The sequence below is a fragment of the Arachis ipaensis genome, chromosome B07, assembly GCF_000816755.2.
Source record: "Arachis ipaensis cultivar K30076 chromosome B07, Araip1.1, whole genome shotgun sequence".
NCBI classification, from domain to species: Eukaryota; Viridiplantae; Streptophyta; class Magnoliopsida; order Fabales; family Fabaceae; genus Arachis; species Arachis ipaensis.
Genome location: NC_029791.2, coordinates 60569470 through 60587867, shown reverse-complemented (window position 1 = coordinate 60587867; position 18398 = coordinate 60569470). Strand labels below are relative to the sequence as shown.

The 18398-nt window shown below is 33.4% G+C and overlaps 1 protein-coding gene and 1 long non-coding RNA gene across 2 annotated transcripts; both read left to right on the top strand.

The window, feature by feature from the left end:
- On the top strand, positions 10175 to 10911 carry LOC110264626. The gene is made up of 2 exons (XR_002350796.1): positions 10175 to 10463; positions 10606 to 10911. It is a non-coding gene; the product is annotated as an uncharacterized LOC110264626 (long non-coding RNA).
- Positions 14717 to 17533, top strand: LOC107609285 (ras-related protein Rab7). The gene is made up of 7 exons (XM_016311170.2): positions 14717 to 15138; positions 15459 to 15485; positions 15657 to 15756; positions 15870 to 16016; positions 16096 to 16176; positions 16296 to 16441; positions 17149 to 17533. The coding sequence occupies exons 1-7, from the start codon at positions 15086 to 15088 to the stop codon at positions 17213 to 17215; spliced, it is 621 nt and encodes a 206-aa protein (XP_016166656.1). The 5' UTR covers positions 14717 to 15085; the 3' UTR covers positions 17216 to 17533.

Below are 18398 nucleotides of genomic sequence, written 5' to 3'. Positions count from 1 at the left end.
GAGGAATCGGAGGAATCGTCTGATGGGGGCGGAGGTGGGGGAGAGGAGGTGTCGGAGGAATCGGAGGGAGGCGGTGGCGAGGGAGAAGATGGATCAATAAGTGATAGGAAATCGTCGGAAGACATTTGAAATAAAGGTGTTGCCCTCCTCCTCCTCCGACAATTCCCCAAAGAGGCAAGGAAGAGGATGGCTCTGATCGACTATGAAACAAAATATATGGAATGTTACCCACTCATCTCCTACAATACAGCCTAATTCCCCATTTTTAGTAACCAAGCATGTCTTCTCTGTACTAATACCTAATAATGTCACATATTCGATGGGCTTCTTAATTTTGCATTGTTACTCGTTACGCCCCGGCTAAACAAAACACAAAACCCTTAACAAACTAACACTTATCATCATAAATCCTTCTCTATCTGTTACGTTGTTACAACTTCTTAACTAATGAAAAATGTGACTTTCACGTTTCAACTTCATTTTTAGTTAATAATACATACAACACGCACTCGCTCCCGTAATGCATGCATATGCGGTGCCCTATGTAACTAAGTATGCAACTATGATCATGTTGTATGTAATCATAATCCAAAGAGAGAGGAAGGGAGAGAGAGGTGCTATTCAATTAGGTATCCAGTTTTTTATTAGAGTTAAGTACGATCCTAAGGTAGGGGCTGAAAATTTTTTTTGTCTCTAACTTTTTTTTTTTCTACAAAATAGTCCCAATAGGCTAAATTTTTTTTTTATTTTCAATCTTTTTTTACATATAAAATCGTCTCTAAAGTTTAATTTAATTTTAAAATTGTTTTTTTTATAAAAAATTTAATTTTTAATACTAAATTATCCCTAACTAAACAAATTTAAAAAAAAAAAGAAAAAAAAACAAAGGGGAAGGGGAAGGGAGGAATCACGAAGAGGGTGGGGGCAAGAAAGAAGAAGGGGGAAGGGGGGAGGTTACGCCAACGAAACCACCGAAACCACCGTCCACCACCGCTACAGCTCCTCTCTGTCGTCGCACTAGTACAACTGCAGTTCGTTGGCGTCACCGCTGGCTTGGATTCGCGTTACTGCAAGTAGAGGAAGAGAGAAAGAGAAGCGGAGAGGAAGAGAAGAGAAGCACGGAGGCGCTGATGAAGACCGCGTCTAGACACGCCCTGCCGTCGTCCTCATCGCGAACCGCCATCGTCGGTCACCATCGAGCCCTGTCCCGTCGCCGCCGCTGGAGTGAGGTCCCGTCGCCATCAAGCCCTGTTGTTGCTTCTACTTTTCTGCTTTTGCTTTTTGCCTTCTACTTCTATTTTTGCTTTTGTTATTGCTATTGTTGATTCACCCTTTACAATTGTTGTTGTTGTTTTATTATTGGTGATACTGCTTCTGATTATAGTAATTGCATCTGAGTTTTGTTAATGAAAGAGGAAGAATTTAGTTCTGAGTTTTGTTATTCTGAGTTTTGACGACGATGATGATGATTTTTTTTGTTTTCTGAGTTCTAAGTTCTGCATCTGGGTTCTTGTTTTTCTTGGTTCTTGATGACGACGATGATGATTTTTTGGTATTTCTTTTGATGATGATGTTTCTGGGTTCTTCTTCTTCTTTTCTTCTGGGTTTTTGTTGTTGTTCTTCTTCTGATTTCATTATCTTCTAGGTTCTTGCTTTTGTTATTGTCCTTCTGCTGATTCCATTATCCAATTGTTGTTGTTGTTGTTGTGCTTCTGGTTGTTTGTTTTATTGGTGTTGCTTCTGCTTCTGCTCCAACGTCTGGTTCAGCTTCAGCTTCTGGTTTTGCGTTAGTTGATTTTGGGGAAGAAGGGGAAGGGCATTTTCGTCCGAAGGACGATTTTAAAACTAAGTTAAACCTTTGTATTAATTATTAATATATTACAATTTAAATACATATCCAAAAATCAAATTAATTAAAATTCAAATTTCAGATTAAACCATCTAATTATTAACTAAGCTTATACAAAATCTAAAAGGAATAAGAGAAGTCACATTCTAAAACCCAGAGGCGCACATCTAAAACCAGAAAAGTAATCCTCTTCATCAGCGCTTCAAACACACCCATGCACCACACCACTCTCTATGACCGCTACTCTTCGCTTCACATTGCTGCTGCTAATGGCCTCTTTCAGGGCTTCTCTTTCTATTAGATTCACTTATCTTTTTCGATCTTTTTTCTGGCTCTCTCTCAAAATTTCTCCTTTTATGTGCCTGTGATCATGTATCAAAATCTATATTGATATGTGTTATATCAACTAATAATGAAATAAGATAGACATTTTATTGTGAAATTTTATATTTATTTGATAAATTTTTGAATGTGTTCTAAAAATATTTTGAGTATGATTGTATTATTTTGTATGTGTAATAAATTTACGAAATTAACTAACTTTAACCATTACCTAAAATATCAACCAATAACATCAATAAAAAAATTAAAATGAATAAATATTAATACTCAAACAAATAATAAAAATTTTAATTAATACTATGATAATATATACTAGATATATTTTTATTCATAAGATCTAAAAAATTTAAATTATTAATTGTTGATTTTAATAAATTTGAAAACGTTAATATTTAAATAAATAACGAAAACTAATAATTAAATAATAAATATTAATTATATTTTATCGAATCAAAATCAAAAGATTAATTGTATTATTAACGTTTATATTTAAATTCTATAATTTTATGATTTTAGATGTGTTTCAAAAATATTTTGTATATAACATCGTACTATTAGACGTGTTATAATTGAAAAAAAAAATTATGAACATACCATCTACATCTTCTTACTTAAACTTTTCATTTTTTGTGCTTCTTCACTCAAACTAATTAAGTACAAATTACTTTATTAAGAAATAAAAAAATAATACAATTTGTATCTATATTTTTTAGAATTTATACACATAAATTAATAAAATTTATTTGATAATTTTGTTGGTTAAATAATAATAAAAACTATTAAAAATTATTAATTTCAAGAGTTTCTTGCATTAAAAATATTAGAGTAAACGATTATTTTTATTTATCAAAATTTTAAATGCTAATAATTTTACTTAAAACACTAGAGTGATTTTGTATTAAAAAATAATATCTATTGGAAAAATTACCAAATAGTAATTTTATCAATCAAAACTTTTTTTATAGTACAAAGTTTGTTTTATTTTTCAGGCCTGCTACACATACAAGCTTTTTTGAGTTACAAGTTTTACAAGTTGGCCTAAGTCCAACAAAAATGACGTGCACCATACTCACCACACTCGAACATAAAAGCCACGCGCTTTAATCACCATTTCGTTTTTCTAAAAGCACGCTAATTATGACAAACTCTTCTTCTTCTTCCTCAATCAATACCCAAACCGTCGAGACTCAAACCACATTCCAAACTAACTACGATTCTGAAGAAACCTTCCAACTCCTCGCAAAAAGTAGAAGAAATCAAGCAGAAAGCATAGAAATTTCCATAAAAAAACACCAAAAAGAAGGAACAAACATTATTTAGGGTACTGTTTTACTGTTCTTCAAGGTTTTTCACATTTCTATTTCTGATTTTGAAATCGAAGCACTATATCGCCAGTATTTCTCTCTCTATTTCTTCTAGGTTCTTCTAGGTTTTACTGTTCTTCTTGGTTTAGATCTCATATTACTGTTCTGATGAAACTGTTCTTCATTTACGCTATCTTACGTACTTCTAGTGAATACTTTAACGTGTATTTTGATCTATTTTGGTACATATTTTGTGCATGTTTACATGTTTTTTAAGTAGGTTTGTGCATGTTTACATGAAAAACTCTTCATCTTTTAATTGATTTTTGGGTGTATATGGCAAATTTTTGGGTTTATATGTGTTGCTTCTAGGGGCATTTTGAACTTAAATATCTTTCTGAACTCATATAATGTCATATAATCCAAAAAATATAGAGGTGTATGAGACTGATATATATATATTAGGAGTTTTGAAGTCTAATTGGTACTGTTCTAATTGTGCTTGACCTTGTAGTGTCATTTTATGCATGTTTGGTTGAATTGAATATGATTTTGAACTGATTTAATTTCGTTTCATTGAAAAAACAAAATGTTTATGGGACTGGGTTTGGATGTATGTGGCTGATATTTGGATGTATCTGACTGATATTTGGGTGTATGTCTCTGATTTTTGGGTGTATTTTTTTATCTATTGACATCATCTCTTTTTCATTGCAGTAAAAATGGCAAGCAAGAACCAAGGTAGAAAAAAAATACAATGTAAGCACAAATATATGTCTTAGAACAAGTCAATTTTTCCTAATACAAATATATGTTGTTTTAATGACTATAATTTTGCTTTTTTTACAACAAACCAAAGACTTGAAGTGTGCAACCAGATTATTGAGTGAAAAATTTGAAAATATGATCGAGGCAAAGAAAGCAATTGTTCAGGAATTAGGTTTTGGGGGACTGATGCAAATCCCGCCGATAAGGGTGCATCACAAACTATTAAAGGAGTTGGCTAACTCCTTTAATTTGGACAAAAACACACTCGAAACACCCTATGGTTCCTTTAGAATTAAACCCAGCATAATAGGGGCTGCCCTTGGCCTCAATGCATCAGATAACTGATTCCGGAAAACCTCTATACTTCCATTCTTTGTAATATCTTATTTTGCTATCATGTAATCAAGAAACAAACATAGGTGTATATGAGTGATATTTGGGTGTATATGAGTGATATCTGGGTGTATATGACTGATATTTAGACATATTTTAAGTGATTTGCAGTCTAAATTATTTTCTTTTTTATAGGAGATCTATTTCCCGAGAAAGTGAGTTATAAGGAACTTTCTGAAGAGAACAAACATATTTTTAGAAGATTTCAGGGGAAGACTCTAAAGAATCTGACTGATGAGATGATGAGTATTGGTGTTGAAAATGAACAAGAACGCCTGATATTCAAGAGGATTTTCATCCTCTATATTCAGATGGCGTTCTTTTTGCCCACAACAATAAGTAAGTAACATATTTGGGTGTATTTTGTCACTTTTAGGGTGTTTTTACTAATGATTGTTTGCCTTCCAGAATGAAATCCAAAAAAAGGAAGAAGATTCAGGTGGATTCCAATTCAGAAATTGAATCGAATGATGAGTAATATTCTGAAATTATCATCGCTTTCTTTTTCGTTTATTTTCAAAATTTCATATATTAACAAAGCGTTTCTTATTAACTTTCAGAAGTGAAGAATCATCACCAATAAAAAATGAAAAACAAAGAAAAAAATTCAGAGAACACCCAAAAAGTAAGCACTGCTTTGGATAGTATTTTATCATCAATTTTATTTTGTTTTTCTGATTCATACTTTTTTTTTCAGAGCACAATCCAAAAGGGGAAAGCAAGTTGTTGAGGATTCGTCTGCTGAACAAACTCAATCCTATGATGGGTAAGATACTTTGTAAAGCTATATTACCGTTTATCATCAAAATTATATTTGTTAACATGTTCTTTTAGGCATGTACTATCAGAACTGAACTTGAAACTGAAGTATTACAAGAATTCTTAAGGGAATCAAAAAAGAAGAAAATCAATGAAAAAGCTGCTGCACAGGGGTTTGTTATATTTGGGTGTATAGTAGGAATTTTAAGGTGTTTTGGTTGTTGATAATTGTTTTTGGTTTCCCAGGAAGAAGGGAGCTCTGCTGCCATCGATGACTGATGCACCGCTATTTGGTGGTGTATTCTATGCTAAATTTAGGAAATTTTATCACCCTTTTCCCACATTTATCCACTAAATAGCATGGTTTTATATATTCTCCCTAATTTGCACTTAAGAGTGAAAACATGCTTTTTAGGCCCTTAATTGATTAATTTTATTCACCTTTGATTCCACTAGATGCCTTGATGTGTATGTTAGTGATTTTAGGTTGAAAAGGCTAGGAAGGGACCAAAGGAATGAAGAGGAAAGCATGCAGAGTGTAGAAAATCATGGAAAATCAAGGATTTGGGATGCATTCATCGACGCGCACGCGCAGCAAACGCGCACGCGTGGAATGTGAAGTCACATGGCGATGCGTACGCGTACATGACGCGTGCGCGTGGACCGCAAATTTCTAAGCGTGACTTCATTAAAGGCAAAACGCTGGGGCGAATTCTGGGCTTCCCAGGCCCAAATCCAACTCAATTCTGAGCCTATTATATGCAGAAATCAAGACAATGTCAAGTAGCTTTAGTTAGAGGGGAAGTTATAATTGAATTTTGGAGGGAAGGCTTTAGTTAGTTTCTAGGGAGAGAAGCTCTCTCTTCTCTCTAGGATTAGGATTAGGTTAGATTAGGATTTCTTAGATCTAGGTTTAATTCATGCTTTGATTTACTTTACCTTTACAATTTCTTGTTCTTCTACCTTTGCTCTCTCTACTTTAGCATTTAATTCTTGTAATTCTTTACTTTTATGTTGATGCGCTTTTGTTTCTTCTATTTCTCTTTAATGCAATTTATGTTCTATGTTCCTTTATTGTTGCTTTGAATTGTTGTTGTTAATTTCCTTGCAATTAGTAGTTGTAGATTTAAATTCCTTGTAATTTTATCTTGCTTTCCTTTTATGCCTTCCAAGTGTTTGACAAAATGTTTGGAAGGATGTTAGAGTAGATTTTTCTCCTCTTGGCTTTGGTTAGAGTAATTGGAGACTCTTGAGTTATCAAACTCTTTTGTTGATTGATAATTGAAAGTTACTAGCTAGTTGACTTGAATTCCACTAACTCTAGTCTTTTCTTAGGAGTTGACTAGGACTTGAGGATTCATGTTGATTTATCCACTTGACTTACCTTCATAGCTAGAGGTTGACTAAGTGGGAGCAATGGACAATTGATGTCACAATTGAGGAAGATAATGAGGATAGGACTTCTAGTTCTCATTCCTTGCCAAGAGCTTTCTTAGTTATTAGTTTACTTCTTTTGCAATTTATCTTTCATGTTTCTTATCCAAAACTCCAAAATATATATCTCATAACCAATAATAAGAGCACTTCCCTGCAATTCCTTTGAGAGACGATCCGAGGTTTGATTTTTAGGGGTTTGTTACTTGTGACAACCAAATTTTTGTATGAGAGGATTCTTTGTTGGTTAGAAACTATACTTGCAATGAGATTTCATTTGTGAAATTCTAAACCACGAAAAATTCATTCATCAATGACTGACCTCCATGGGTAACCACTTCCTATCACGCAATGCAATAACTAACTAACATTGGTGTTAAAAAAGGAAGTGGTTACCCACAGAGGTCGGTCATCGATGGCAGCGGAGCTCCCTTCTTCCTGGGAAACCAAAAACAATTATCACACTACAAGAAAAATACCCATTCAGCCACACTTTTTTTAAGCTACATTTAAAAAGCGTAGCCTATTCATAGAATAGGCTACGCTTTTTTCAGTGATGCCTTTTTATAAGAGAAAAGGAAACACAATTTTGGCATCATTTAAAAAGTGTAGCCTTAGGTATTATAGAAATCACTTAAAAAGTGTAGCCGTATGTTAATATTTATGGGTTCACTTTTTGTATCTAAGGGAACGCTTTTAAAGAATAGCCTATTTATTAAGTTTTGGGTGCACTTCAAAAGTGACGCCTAATGTATCTAGAGCAAAAAATTTGACACTTAGTAAATTTTTTTCTTCAGTTTTCGAAAGCAAAACTCACACACTTAATGAAATTTTTGTCCCTCCAAATCCAAAACCCAGACTTAGCCTTCATCTCGATCCCCTTTCAGAACCCTCCAAAGCTCACCATCGAAGAAACACTCTCGCTATAGAAACCCTCTCACTCACCACTCACCGTCGCTTCTCTTCGCCCTCCTCCTCGTCGCTGCGCCGCCCTGTATTGTTAGATTATTTATTAATGAAGCTGCATTGTTTAACCTTCTGATAAAGAATAGAATAGTGTCCTTACAGTGATTTTTCTTAGTGATTTTTCAAATGATCATATCAATTCTAGTGACCTATATTATATGCAATGCTACTAACAATTTTCCACAAGCAAAGAAAATCTGGGTTTGCGTATGCTTGTCACTGTTATTAATTTATTTATTATGTCTAATTTGATTTATTTATTTCAAGTTCATAAATCTGGGTGAGTTTATGATTTATTTAATTCAGCTAGTTCTTTCGCCGCTGAATGATTCTGTGAAAAATCACAATTCAAGATGAATAATATAAACTTAGCTATTCTTCAATTGGGACAATGTTTGAAGGCTTATGCTTATATCTTGAGTGCTATCCATTTCTATAAACACAGCCTACAGATTCCCATAGATTTTTGATTTGCTGGCTTTCTACTTTATGTTTTTTTTGGCACTTTTAACCATCTTTCTTCTTATCAACTATAATTAAAAATTATAATATCAAATCTCATATTCATTCATAAGACTTGCTGCTACCGATTCCAAATTTCAATGCTCATTTACCTACCTGTTTATTGAGAACAGCCAGGCTCTTGGTGTGCAAGAGTGAAGAAAATTCCTCAGTGAACTAATAAAGCCACTAAATCAAACTTTGGGGCCTTTTTAATTAGTAATAATAGGAGTATTCCTTTTAGTCATTTTTTTTAGTACTTTGTGTTTGCTTTCTCAGATTTTACCTATGATTCAGTTTCGTCTTTTAAATTTCAATTCATGAAAATTAATTTCTGTGAGTAAATTTGGTTTCTTTCGCATTAGAATGTGAAACCAGTTTCTGCAAATTGGTTTTGCAGAATCTTGTGTCTTTCAAGTGGGATTGATTGAAAATTTTTGGTACCCTTTCAAGCAGTATCTTACATCTCTAATTTATGTTGTTATTACTTGAGTTTTCTTTTTTAATTATTATAGTTAACTTGTTATTACTGTGATTCGATCACTTGTAGGCCAAACTCACTAAGCTTCTCAAGAACCTTATGGAAAAGGTTTCTACTATGAAGAATACAGAGCAGGTGCACACTTTTATCTGATGCAGGGTAGTGGATGACTGCAAAAACAAGTTTCTAGTGTGTGTAATGCTGGTTGTTTTGCTTTTCAAATTGCAGATTTTAGAGCAACTTCCTCAGGTGATATCATCTTTGGATGCATATATGGATAATGGATTGCAAAAGTTAGAACTTCCGCTTATCTGATTGGTTATACTTACATGTTTAGAAATTGGAACCTCCTTTTTAATCTATGTTTGATTTTTCTCAACTAGAATCAAATTCTTGTCTCTAGAATCAATTTGGATTGAAGTGAAAATTTTTACTGTGTTAGAATTACATTGAGAGGAAGTAGCAGACATAAAAACCAGTTATGTTAGAATTAATTATACCTAAAATCAATTATACAAAATTGTATTTTGACAATGTTGCTTGTGTGGTTTTATGAGCTTCACTGATGTGCTAAATTGCTAATTATAGGTGATAACCCGCTAGCAAGTGCAAGTAAACCTCGTTCAAAGTCAGGAGGGAACTGACTGAAGCTTAAGAGGGAGCTGCGTTCCACTCACCTAACTGTTCTTCGAGTTTCTTTGCCCAGCATTTCAAAGTTTGTTCTTTCTCTGAGACTGTGTCAACTGGAGTTAAAATTTGAGTGAAGCAAAAGGAACATATTTGTTCTTTATCTTACCTTCTGATAAAGAATAGAATAGTGTCCTTATGTTTATCAATTTGCCTAATTTTTATTTTTGATATTAACTCCACCTTAAACAATTTTGATACTCACACTTATTCACTTACATAATCCACCAATATCATGGTTTTGCAGATTGACGAAGAGCTTCTTCAGGAAGTGGTTAATATGGGATTGACAGAAATCAATTGGTTGAATCTTTATGCAACATGATTCAAAATGAGGTCTGTGCCCTTCATTCTCTCCGTTCGTGTCTTCTTGATTGTCTCTTATTATTATCTATATATTTCTGGTACTGTGGCAAACTACTTGTTATTGGATAACTGGTTCCATGTTTCTAGTGGCTATCTTAGAGATGAGTTTCAAGAGACTATGGTTGACTCTTTACCTTAGATAGTTGACTCTTTTAAGTCTTAATGGATCTAATAATATCTCTTCCTCTGCTCAATATCTCTCACTTATTTATTTATTTTCATGTGGTTTTGTTGTTACCATGTTTGGTTAATGTGAGTGTTGAGCTGAAAAAGAGTAATGTCTGTGTTCTTTTAGCAATTGACTAATGTTGTTGGGACCTTCATTTTTAATGTTTTCCTTTAATTTTTCAATATGAAGTGAATGACCTTTTTTGCCTTGTGAACATGGAGGTTACTAAGGAAGAGCTTAATGCAAAAATGAGAGAAAAAAGTTTCCAACTTTTGGTCTGAAAAAAACCATGCAAAGTTTCCAACATGTTTGTGTTTTGTTTTGTGGCAGATGGGGCTGGTGATGATTTATTTAAAGAGCTATGGAGGCTGTGCAGGGCCATTAATGGATGTTCCTTGTGTTCAAGACAGAGTTTTCTATTTCCCTCAGGGTCACATTGAATTGGTATGATATACACTTCTTTACCTTGTTTCTGATTTTGTTTGTGAATTTCATTTTTTTCCATTTTTGTGCTATGTATGCTTTCAAATTTAAGCCTTAAGGGATTTAGTAAGTGTTATATAATTTTGATTTTTTTCTTTTGTAGTTGCCAGAACCTACAGAACAAGATTTGAGGCAGATAAAGAACCAAAAATCTCCCAAATACGATCTTCCGTTGAACAAGATATTTAAAGAACAAGATTTTTTTTCTCTTCTATCAGAAGGTTAATAACTTTTATTAGAAGATTCTTATGTAGGATACAATATTTTGGTTTTTTATAGTTTATTAGTAGTAAATTCTAAGTGGTCTAATGTATATTTGATATGGGTATGTTTAATTTAGTGTGAGATGTATGAATACTCATTTATGATCATCCCAATATTTTTAGTTCATTATAAATATATTTTGTTATTGGATAAATTTTATTATTTAAAGAATATTGTATGGTATTATTATGTATTTATTTTTATTTTATAATTTTTAACTAATTTAATTAAAAAAGATAGATTTATATATATAATCATATTACTAAATATTAAAAAAATTATTTAGTATAATTATGTGTTTAATTTTATTTTATAATATTTAACTCATTTAATTAAAAATGTAGAATTATATATGTAATAATATTATTAAATATTATGTTGTATAAAAAATTATTAGAATATTATATACATACAGAAAATAAAAAATAAAAAAAAAACAATGAGGGACCTAAGGCTACACTTATATACAGTAGCTATAGTATACAAAAAAAAAAGAGGGATCTAAGGCTACGCTTATAAAAAGTAGCTATGGTATACAATATGGCTACGCTTTACAAGTGATGTAGTAGCATTGAAAAGCGTAGCCTATTCTAGAAAAATGAAAGCTGAAAAGCGTAGCCTTTGGTCCTGGACAGCATCACTTGAAAAGCGTAGCCTATTTCCAAACGCCAAAAGCGTAGCCCTTGGTGCAGAAAGGCGTAGCCTTTGAGAATAGGCAACGGCCGAATAGGAATCACCCCAAAAAGCGTAGCCGTAGCCCAAAAAGCGTAGCCGTAGCCTAAGGCATCATTTTTTTTCACTTTTGGCTACACTTTTCAAGTGTACCTGAATGGGTGTTTTTCTTGTAGTGTCAGCAACCAAAACACCTTAAAATTCCTACTATACACCCAAATATAACAAACCCCTGTGCAGCAGCTTTTTCGTTGGTTTTCTTCTTTTTTGATTCCCTTAAGAATTCTTGTAATACTTCAGTTTCAAGTTCAGTTCTGATAGTAGATGCATAAAAGAACATGTTAACAAATATAATTTTGATGATAAACGATAATATAGCTTTACAAAGTATCTTACCCATCATAGGATTAAGTTTGTTCAGCAGACGAATCTCAACAACTTGCTTTCTCTTTTTGGATTGCACCCTGAAAAAGAAAAGTATAAATCAGAAAAACAAAATAAAATTGATGATAAAATACTATCCAAAGCAGTGCTTACTTTTTGGGTGTTCTCTGAATTTTTTTCTTTATTTTTTGTTTTTTATTGGTGATGATTCTTCACTTCTGAAAGTTAATAAGAAACGCTCTGTTAATGCATGAAATTTTGAAAATAAACGAAAAAGAAAGCGATAATAATTTCAGAATATTACTCATCAGTCGATTCAGTTTCTGAATTGGAATCCTCCTGAATCTTCTTCTTTTTTTGGATTCTATTTTGGAAGGCAAACAATCATTAGTAAAAATACCCTAAAAGTGACAAAATACACCCAAATATGTTACTTACTTTTTGGCCGTTCTGGTGGGTTGTTTCCTTTTTGGTTCCTCTGAGTCTTCTTCAATCTCAGACTCAGAGGAAGAATAAACTTCAATTTCAAATGTATCACTCTCAGATGATGATGAACTTTCCTTGTTTTTTTTTTTGTTTTTTTCTTTCTTTTCTTTTTCCTTCATTTGTTTTAACTTCTTTTTTGTTTCTGCTTTCTTTATGATCCCATGAAATAGTAAAAATATTTGTTTACAGCATCTACATAAATAAAATACACCCAAATTAGAGAAGGTATCCTGTTCATTTACCATATGTCCATCTATTTCTGCCCTCATCCTTGCAACCAACTGCTATCTATTCTAGTTGCTTACCCAGGGCAGTGCAGATTTTTCTTCTCCTTTCTTGTCTTTGATTTTTGCCAGATGGAAATAGATTATCATTAAGGCAAAGAGGCAACCGTCAATTGATTTCTTCTTTTTTCAGACGGAAATTAGTTATGCCTTTTATGATGAAATTCAGCACATGGGCTTCCCAGTTGCTCTCGGTTATTTTGTCCATCTTAAAAATTGGAGTTAGGTGCACATGAGAGATTTTGTTTATTGTTGTGGGAAACAAGAACGCCATCTGAATATAAAGGATGAAAATCCTCTTCAAAAAGTTTCTTATAACTCACTTTCTCAGGAAATAGATCTCCTACAAAAAAGAAAAAAATTTAGACTGCAAATCACTTAAAATACGCCCAAATATTAGTCATATACACACAAATATCACTCATATATACCCATTATCACTCATATACACCTATGTTTGTTTCTTAATTGCATGATAGAAGAATAAGATATTACGAAGAATGGAAGTATAGAGGTTTTTCGTAATCAGTTACCTGATGCATTGAGGCCAAGGACAGCCCCTATTGTGCTGGGTTTAATTCTAAAGGAACCATAGGGTGTTTCGAATGTGTTTTTGTCCAAATTAAAGGAGTTAGCCAACTCCTTTAATAGTTTGTGATGCACCCTCATCGGCGGGATGTGCATCAGTCCCCAAAACCTAATTCCCGAACAATCGCTTTCTTTGCCTCGCTCATATTTTCAAATTTTTCACTCAACAATCTAGTTGCACACTTCAAGTCTTTGGTTTGCTGTAAAAAAAAGTAAAATTATAGTCATTAAAACAACATATATTTGTATTAGGAAAAATTGACTTGTTCTAAGACATATATTTGTGCTTACATTATATTTTTTTCACCTTGGTTCTTGCTTGCTATTTTTATTGTAATGAAAAAGAGATGCTGTCAATAGATAAAAAATACACCCAAAAATCAGAGACATACACCCAAATATCAGTCAGATACACCCAAATATCAGCCACATACACCAAAACCCAGTCCCATAAACATTTTGTTTTTTCAATGAAACGAAATTAAATCAGTTCAAAATCATATTCAATTCAACTAAACATGCATAAATCGACACTACAAGGTCAATCACAATTAGAACAGTACCAGTTAGACTTCAAAACTCCTAATATATATATATATATATATATATATATATATATATATATATATATATATATATATATATATCAGTCTCATACACCTCTATATTTTTTGAATTATATGACATTATATGAGTTCAGAAAGATATTTAAGTTCAAAATGCCACTAGAAGCAACAATCGCATGCCAAGTCCGACATATACACCCAAAAATCCACCATATACACCCAAAAATCAGTTAGAAGAGGAAGAGTCTTTCATGTAAACATGCAAAAACCTACTTAAAAAACATGTAAACATGCTTAAAATATGTACCAAAACAGATCAAAACACACATTAAAGTATTCACTAGAAGTACGTAAGATAGCGTAAATGAAGAACAGTTTTATCAGAACAGTAATATGAGATCTAAACTAAGAAGAACAGTAAAACCTAAAAGAACCTAGAAGAAATAGAGAGAGAAATACTGACAATATAGTGCTCGATTTCGAAATCAGAAACAGAAATGTGAAAAACCTTGAAGAACAGTAAAACAATACTTTGAATAATGTTTGTTCCTTCTTTTTGGTGTTCTTTTATGGAGATTTCTATGCTTTCTACTTGATTTCTTCTACTTTTCGTGAGGAGTTGGAAGGTTTCTTCAGAATCATAGTTGGTTTAGAATGTGGTTTGAATATCGACGGTTTGGGTATTGATTGAAGAAGAAGAGGAAGAGTTTGTCATAATTCGCGTGCTTTTAGAAAAACGAAACGGTGATTAAAGCGCGTGGTTTTTATGTTCGAGTGTGGTGAGTGTGGTGCGTGTCGCTTTTGTTAGATTTGGGCTAACTTGTAAAACTTGTAACTCAAAAAGACTTCTATATGTAACATGTCTGAATTTATTAGTATTATACTATTATGAACATTCTTAAGTAGAAAATGATACTTAGTTCAAAATATGATTGTAAAAGAATTGAAACTATGAAATAAAATAAAATTAAGAAAAAAAAATTATCCAGTTCTAAAAGGTGATTTTGCATTGGGCGTTCTTGGTGTCTGGTGATGTGATGTTCAAGTTGTCACTGGCCACTAATCTGAAAGACAAAATAAAATGAAAATAAAAATCGGAAAAAATAAAAAAATCAGGTATAGGCTTGCTTGGATTGGGCAGTGTCAAGCTGAAGCACGAGACAGAGGAAAGAAAGAAAGGAGAAGCTAGCTGAGGAGCGACGAAAGTGTGAGCGGTCGCACACCGTAGACGGAAACTTCGCTCATCGACCAAATTTGAAGAAATTAAACTCAATCACAAGTCACAACAAAAGCAATTTCTCGCCGCTAAACACCTTTTTTTCCGATCTATTCTGTTAACATGCCTTCCCGAAGAAGAACTCTGTTGAAGGTCATCATTCTCGGCGACAGCGGGTTCGTCTCTTCTTTCCGCCTCTCAATTCTAGGGCACTCACTTTTGCTCTAATCGTTTCCCTGATTCCTATCATTTTTTTTATCTTAAATTATTCCTCTGCTTCTGCTGAACTTTTCTTTCTTATTTGTGTCCAAAGAGCTTACTTATCATTTGGAATTAAGATCTACATTTTCGGATTTTCTACCTGCTAGTATTTATAACTATTGCTCTATGTGACTGTTTATGTTGCATTTGTTTGAGTTCTTAGAAGCAGTCAAACACCGGTCTTCGGTGGTTCAAAATCAGTGTATTTGACGCAGTACTGTTACTAACTTTGCAGGGTGGGTAAGACATCTTTGATGAACCAGTATCCTATGGTACTCTTTTTTTTTTTTCATACCTTAAAATGTTTTCACATTTCAACACTATATATTAATTACAGTATTACATTATTTACACAGACACCAAAAAAAAAAATATTTATACTGTAGTAAGCTGCGGGTTTGGAGTAGGTATTTCCTTTACATATGTATTTTAGATATGTTAATAAGAAGTTCAGTAATCAGTACAAGGCTACCATTGGAGCAGATTTTTTAACCAAAGAAGTGCAATTTGAAGACAGGCTTTTCACCTTACAGGTTCGTGCATTGGATACTGCTCGATCATGCTTAGCTTCTTTTAGTTTCTGTAACACGATTTGTTGCAACAATGGAAACTTTATTCTGTCTAAAATATATTCTTAACCTTGCAGATTTGGGATACAGCTGGCCAGGAAAGATTCCAAAGTCTGGGAGTTGCTTTCTATCGTGGTGCCGACTGCTGTGTTCTTGTGTATGATGTTAATTCAATGAAATCTTTTGAAAACCTTAACAACTGGAGAGATGAATTTCTGATTCAGGCATGCCTGTGTTCATTTTTGTGTATAATTTTTGCGGTTTAACAATTATGTGTTAGTAAATCTGCGGTTGCGTTGGCAGGCAAGTCCTTCAGATCCAGAGAATTTTCCTTTCGTTGTTATAGGAAACAAGATTGATATTGATGGTGGGAACAGTAGAGTGGTATGCTTTGCTACTATGATTATATATATTATTTAACCTTTTTTTTTTCTCTCTTGTTCGTTCTTTCCAAAACTCATTGATATCAGACACCATATGAACACATAAATTCTTGTTTGCAGGTTTCAGAAAAGAAGGCTCGAGCTTGGTGTGCATCTAAAGGAAATATTCCATATTTTGAGACATCCGCCAAGGAATGCGTTAATGTTGAAGAAGCATTCCAATGCATAGCAAAGGATGCCCTGAAAAGCGGTGAAGAGGAAGAACTGTAAGTTCCTAAACATGTGCTTCTCTTCTATCATGTATGTAAGCAAGTTCACACAGAGTTTGTTGCTATTTGATTGTGGATGATATTGGTGATTGCTGGAGTCCTAAAAGTTCCAAACTATATATATAGTAATATCTTGGAATCAAAGGATCTGTGTATGATTAAATTTTGGTTTGGGTTAAAACTTAGCATTATTGGTAGGCAACGGGAACACCCTTATCAATCAAAAGTCGTTGTTAATCATCCAATAAGGATCATGTTTCTGTTTATTATTTTTTGGAATTATTAATTTAGGTTTTCAATGGGAAGAAGGCTAGTTACATATACATAATCCATTACTGTACTTAAGTATCTCTAAATAGGTAAATATGAAGAGTAATAATTGGGATAAGATTTGGATAATATATTGAATGGCATGTTCTACCTCCTTTGTCCTTATTTTGTTACTGCTGGTGCTGGAATTAGTTGGTGTTACACAACTGATGCCTGATTTTAGAATGAGTGTTGAATTCATCTGCCTCTATATCCTGGAATATTGCTGTATGGCTAAAGTTTCTTTCAAGTAAAACATCTTCAAAGCGTTATTTGATATTTACTCCAGCCGTGATAGAACTTTTAATATTTGTAAATTCTAATCTTTGAATATGACACTGATAATAACGTTTTGGGGTTTTGTTCTCCTTGTGGATAATCTGTGCTTATTAAAGATACCTGCCAGACACGATTGATGTTGGAAACAGCAGTCAACAGCGATCAACAGGATGCGAGTGTTAAATATGTCACTTTCCCTTTTACATACAAATAAACTCACTTAAAAATGGCTTCTTCCTGTTTAGGCTTTTGCTGTCTTTGAAACTTCGCTGTACATTAGTGTTTGCTCAAGAAACAAATTGCCCCAAGCCATTTGTAGGGTGCTTGTTTGGTTTATGTTCTTTTTTCTTTTTAAATCAGGTTAAGCTATTGTACTTGTATCGTATTTCACTAGATTTAGATCCTCTAAAGTGAAAGAAACAGTGTAAAATCCATGAATTTTCAGCGTTTTTACCCTTGCCATGTTACTGGCGGTTATTTAAAGGTAACGATTTCAGGCCCTCTACCATTTCATTTGTGCAATTTGTTATATCTATTATATATGGAAGATGTTCAGGTATGGCAGCTTAGGGAGCAACCACTAGGGGTGCACAGACCCGGCCCGGTCCCGAACACTTTAAGGACTAATTTGGTGTGATTTCATCGGGTTTAGGGTCGGGTACGGGTCTCAAAAATAGACCCGATCATTATTTCGGGTCGGGTCCGGGCCATAGCTCGGGTCACCCGAAGTTGGCCCGGTGGCCCGGTGGCCCGGTCATCATACACAATTAATATTTTGTGTTATTAGTGATGGTTCATGACTATTCTTATGTGGAATTTAAGTATTGTAAACCTTAATATTTTGTGTTATTAGTCATTATAAGACTATAAATTAATATTTTATGTTTAGAATGCATAAGACTTTAGACTAATACATAAGATTGTGTTATTTGTATTGATTTAAATATTTGGTATTATTAGACAATATTAGTATTGATTGTGGTTATGCTTTAGTATTGATTGTGGTTATACTTTAATTTTGAAGAAGGGTTGGTTTTTGTTATATTTTTCTAAGTGAATTTTACCATGTTAACTAATGGTTGGAGTCTTGGAAATTTGGATATTTTTACATGCTAGCTTACAAGAAGGTATCAACGTAATGTAATGTTAACGGTCCGGTTTTCACCCGATATAATTGTGGCCCGAAAATGTATTGGTTTCATCGGGTCTAGGGCCGGGTTCGGGTCTAATAAATAGACCCGGTGTATATTTCGGGCCGGGTCTGGGTCACATCAAACCCGGCTTCACCCGGCCCATGTGCACCCCTAGCAACCACCCAGATAATAAATGATTGTGAGAGGCTAAGATCGTGGGAAGTTGTTGAGTG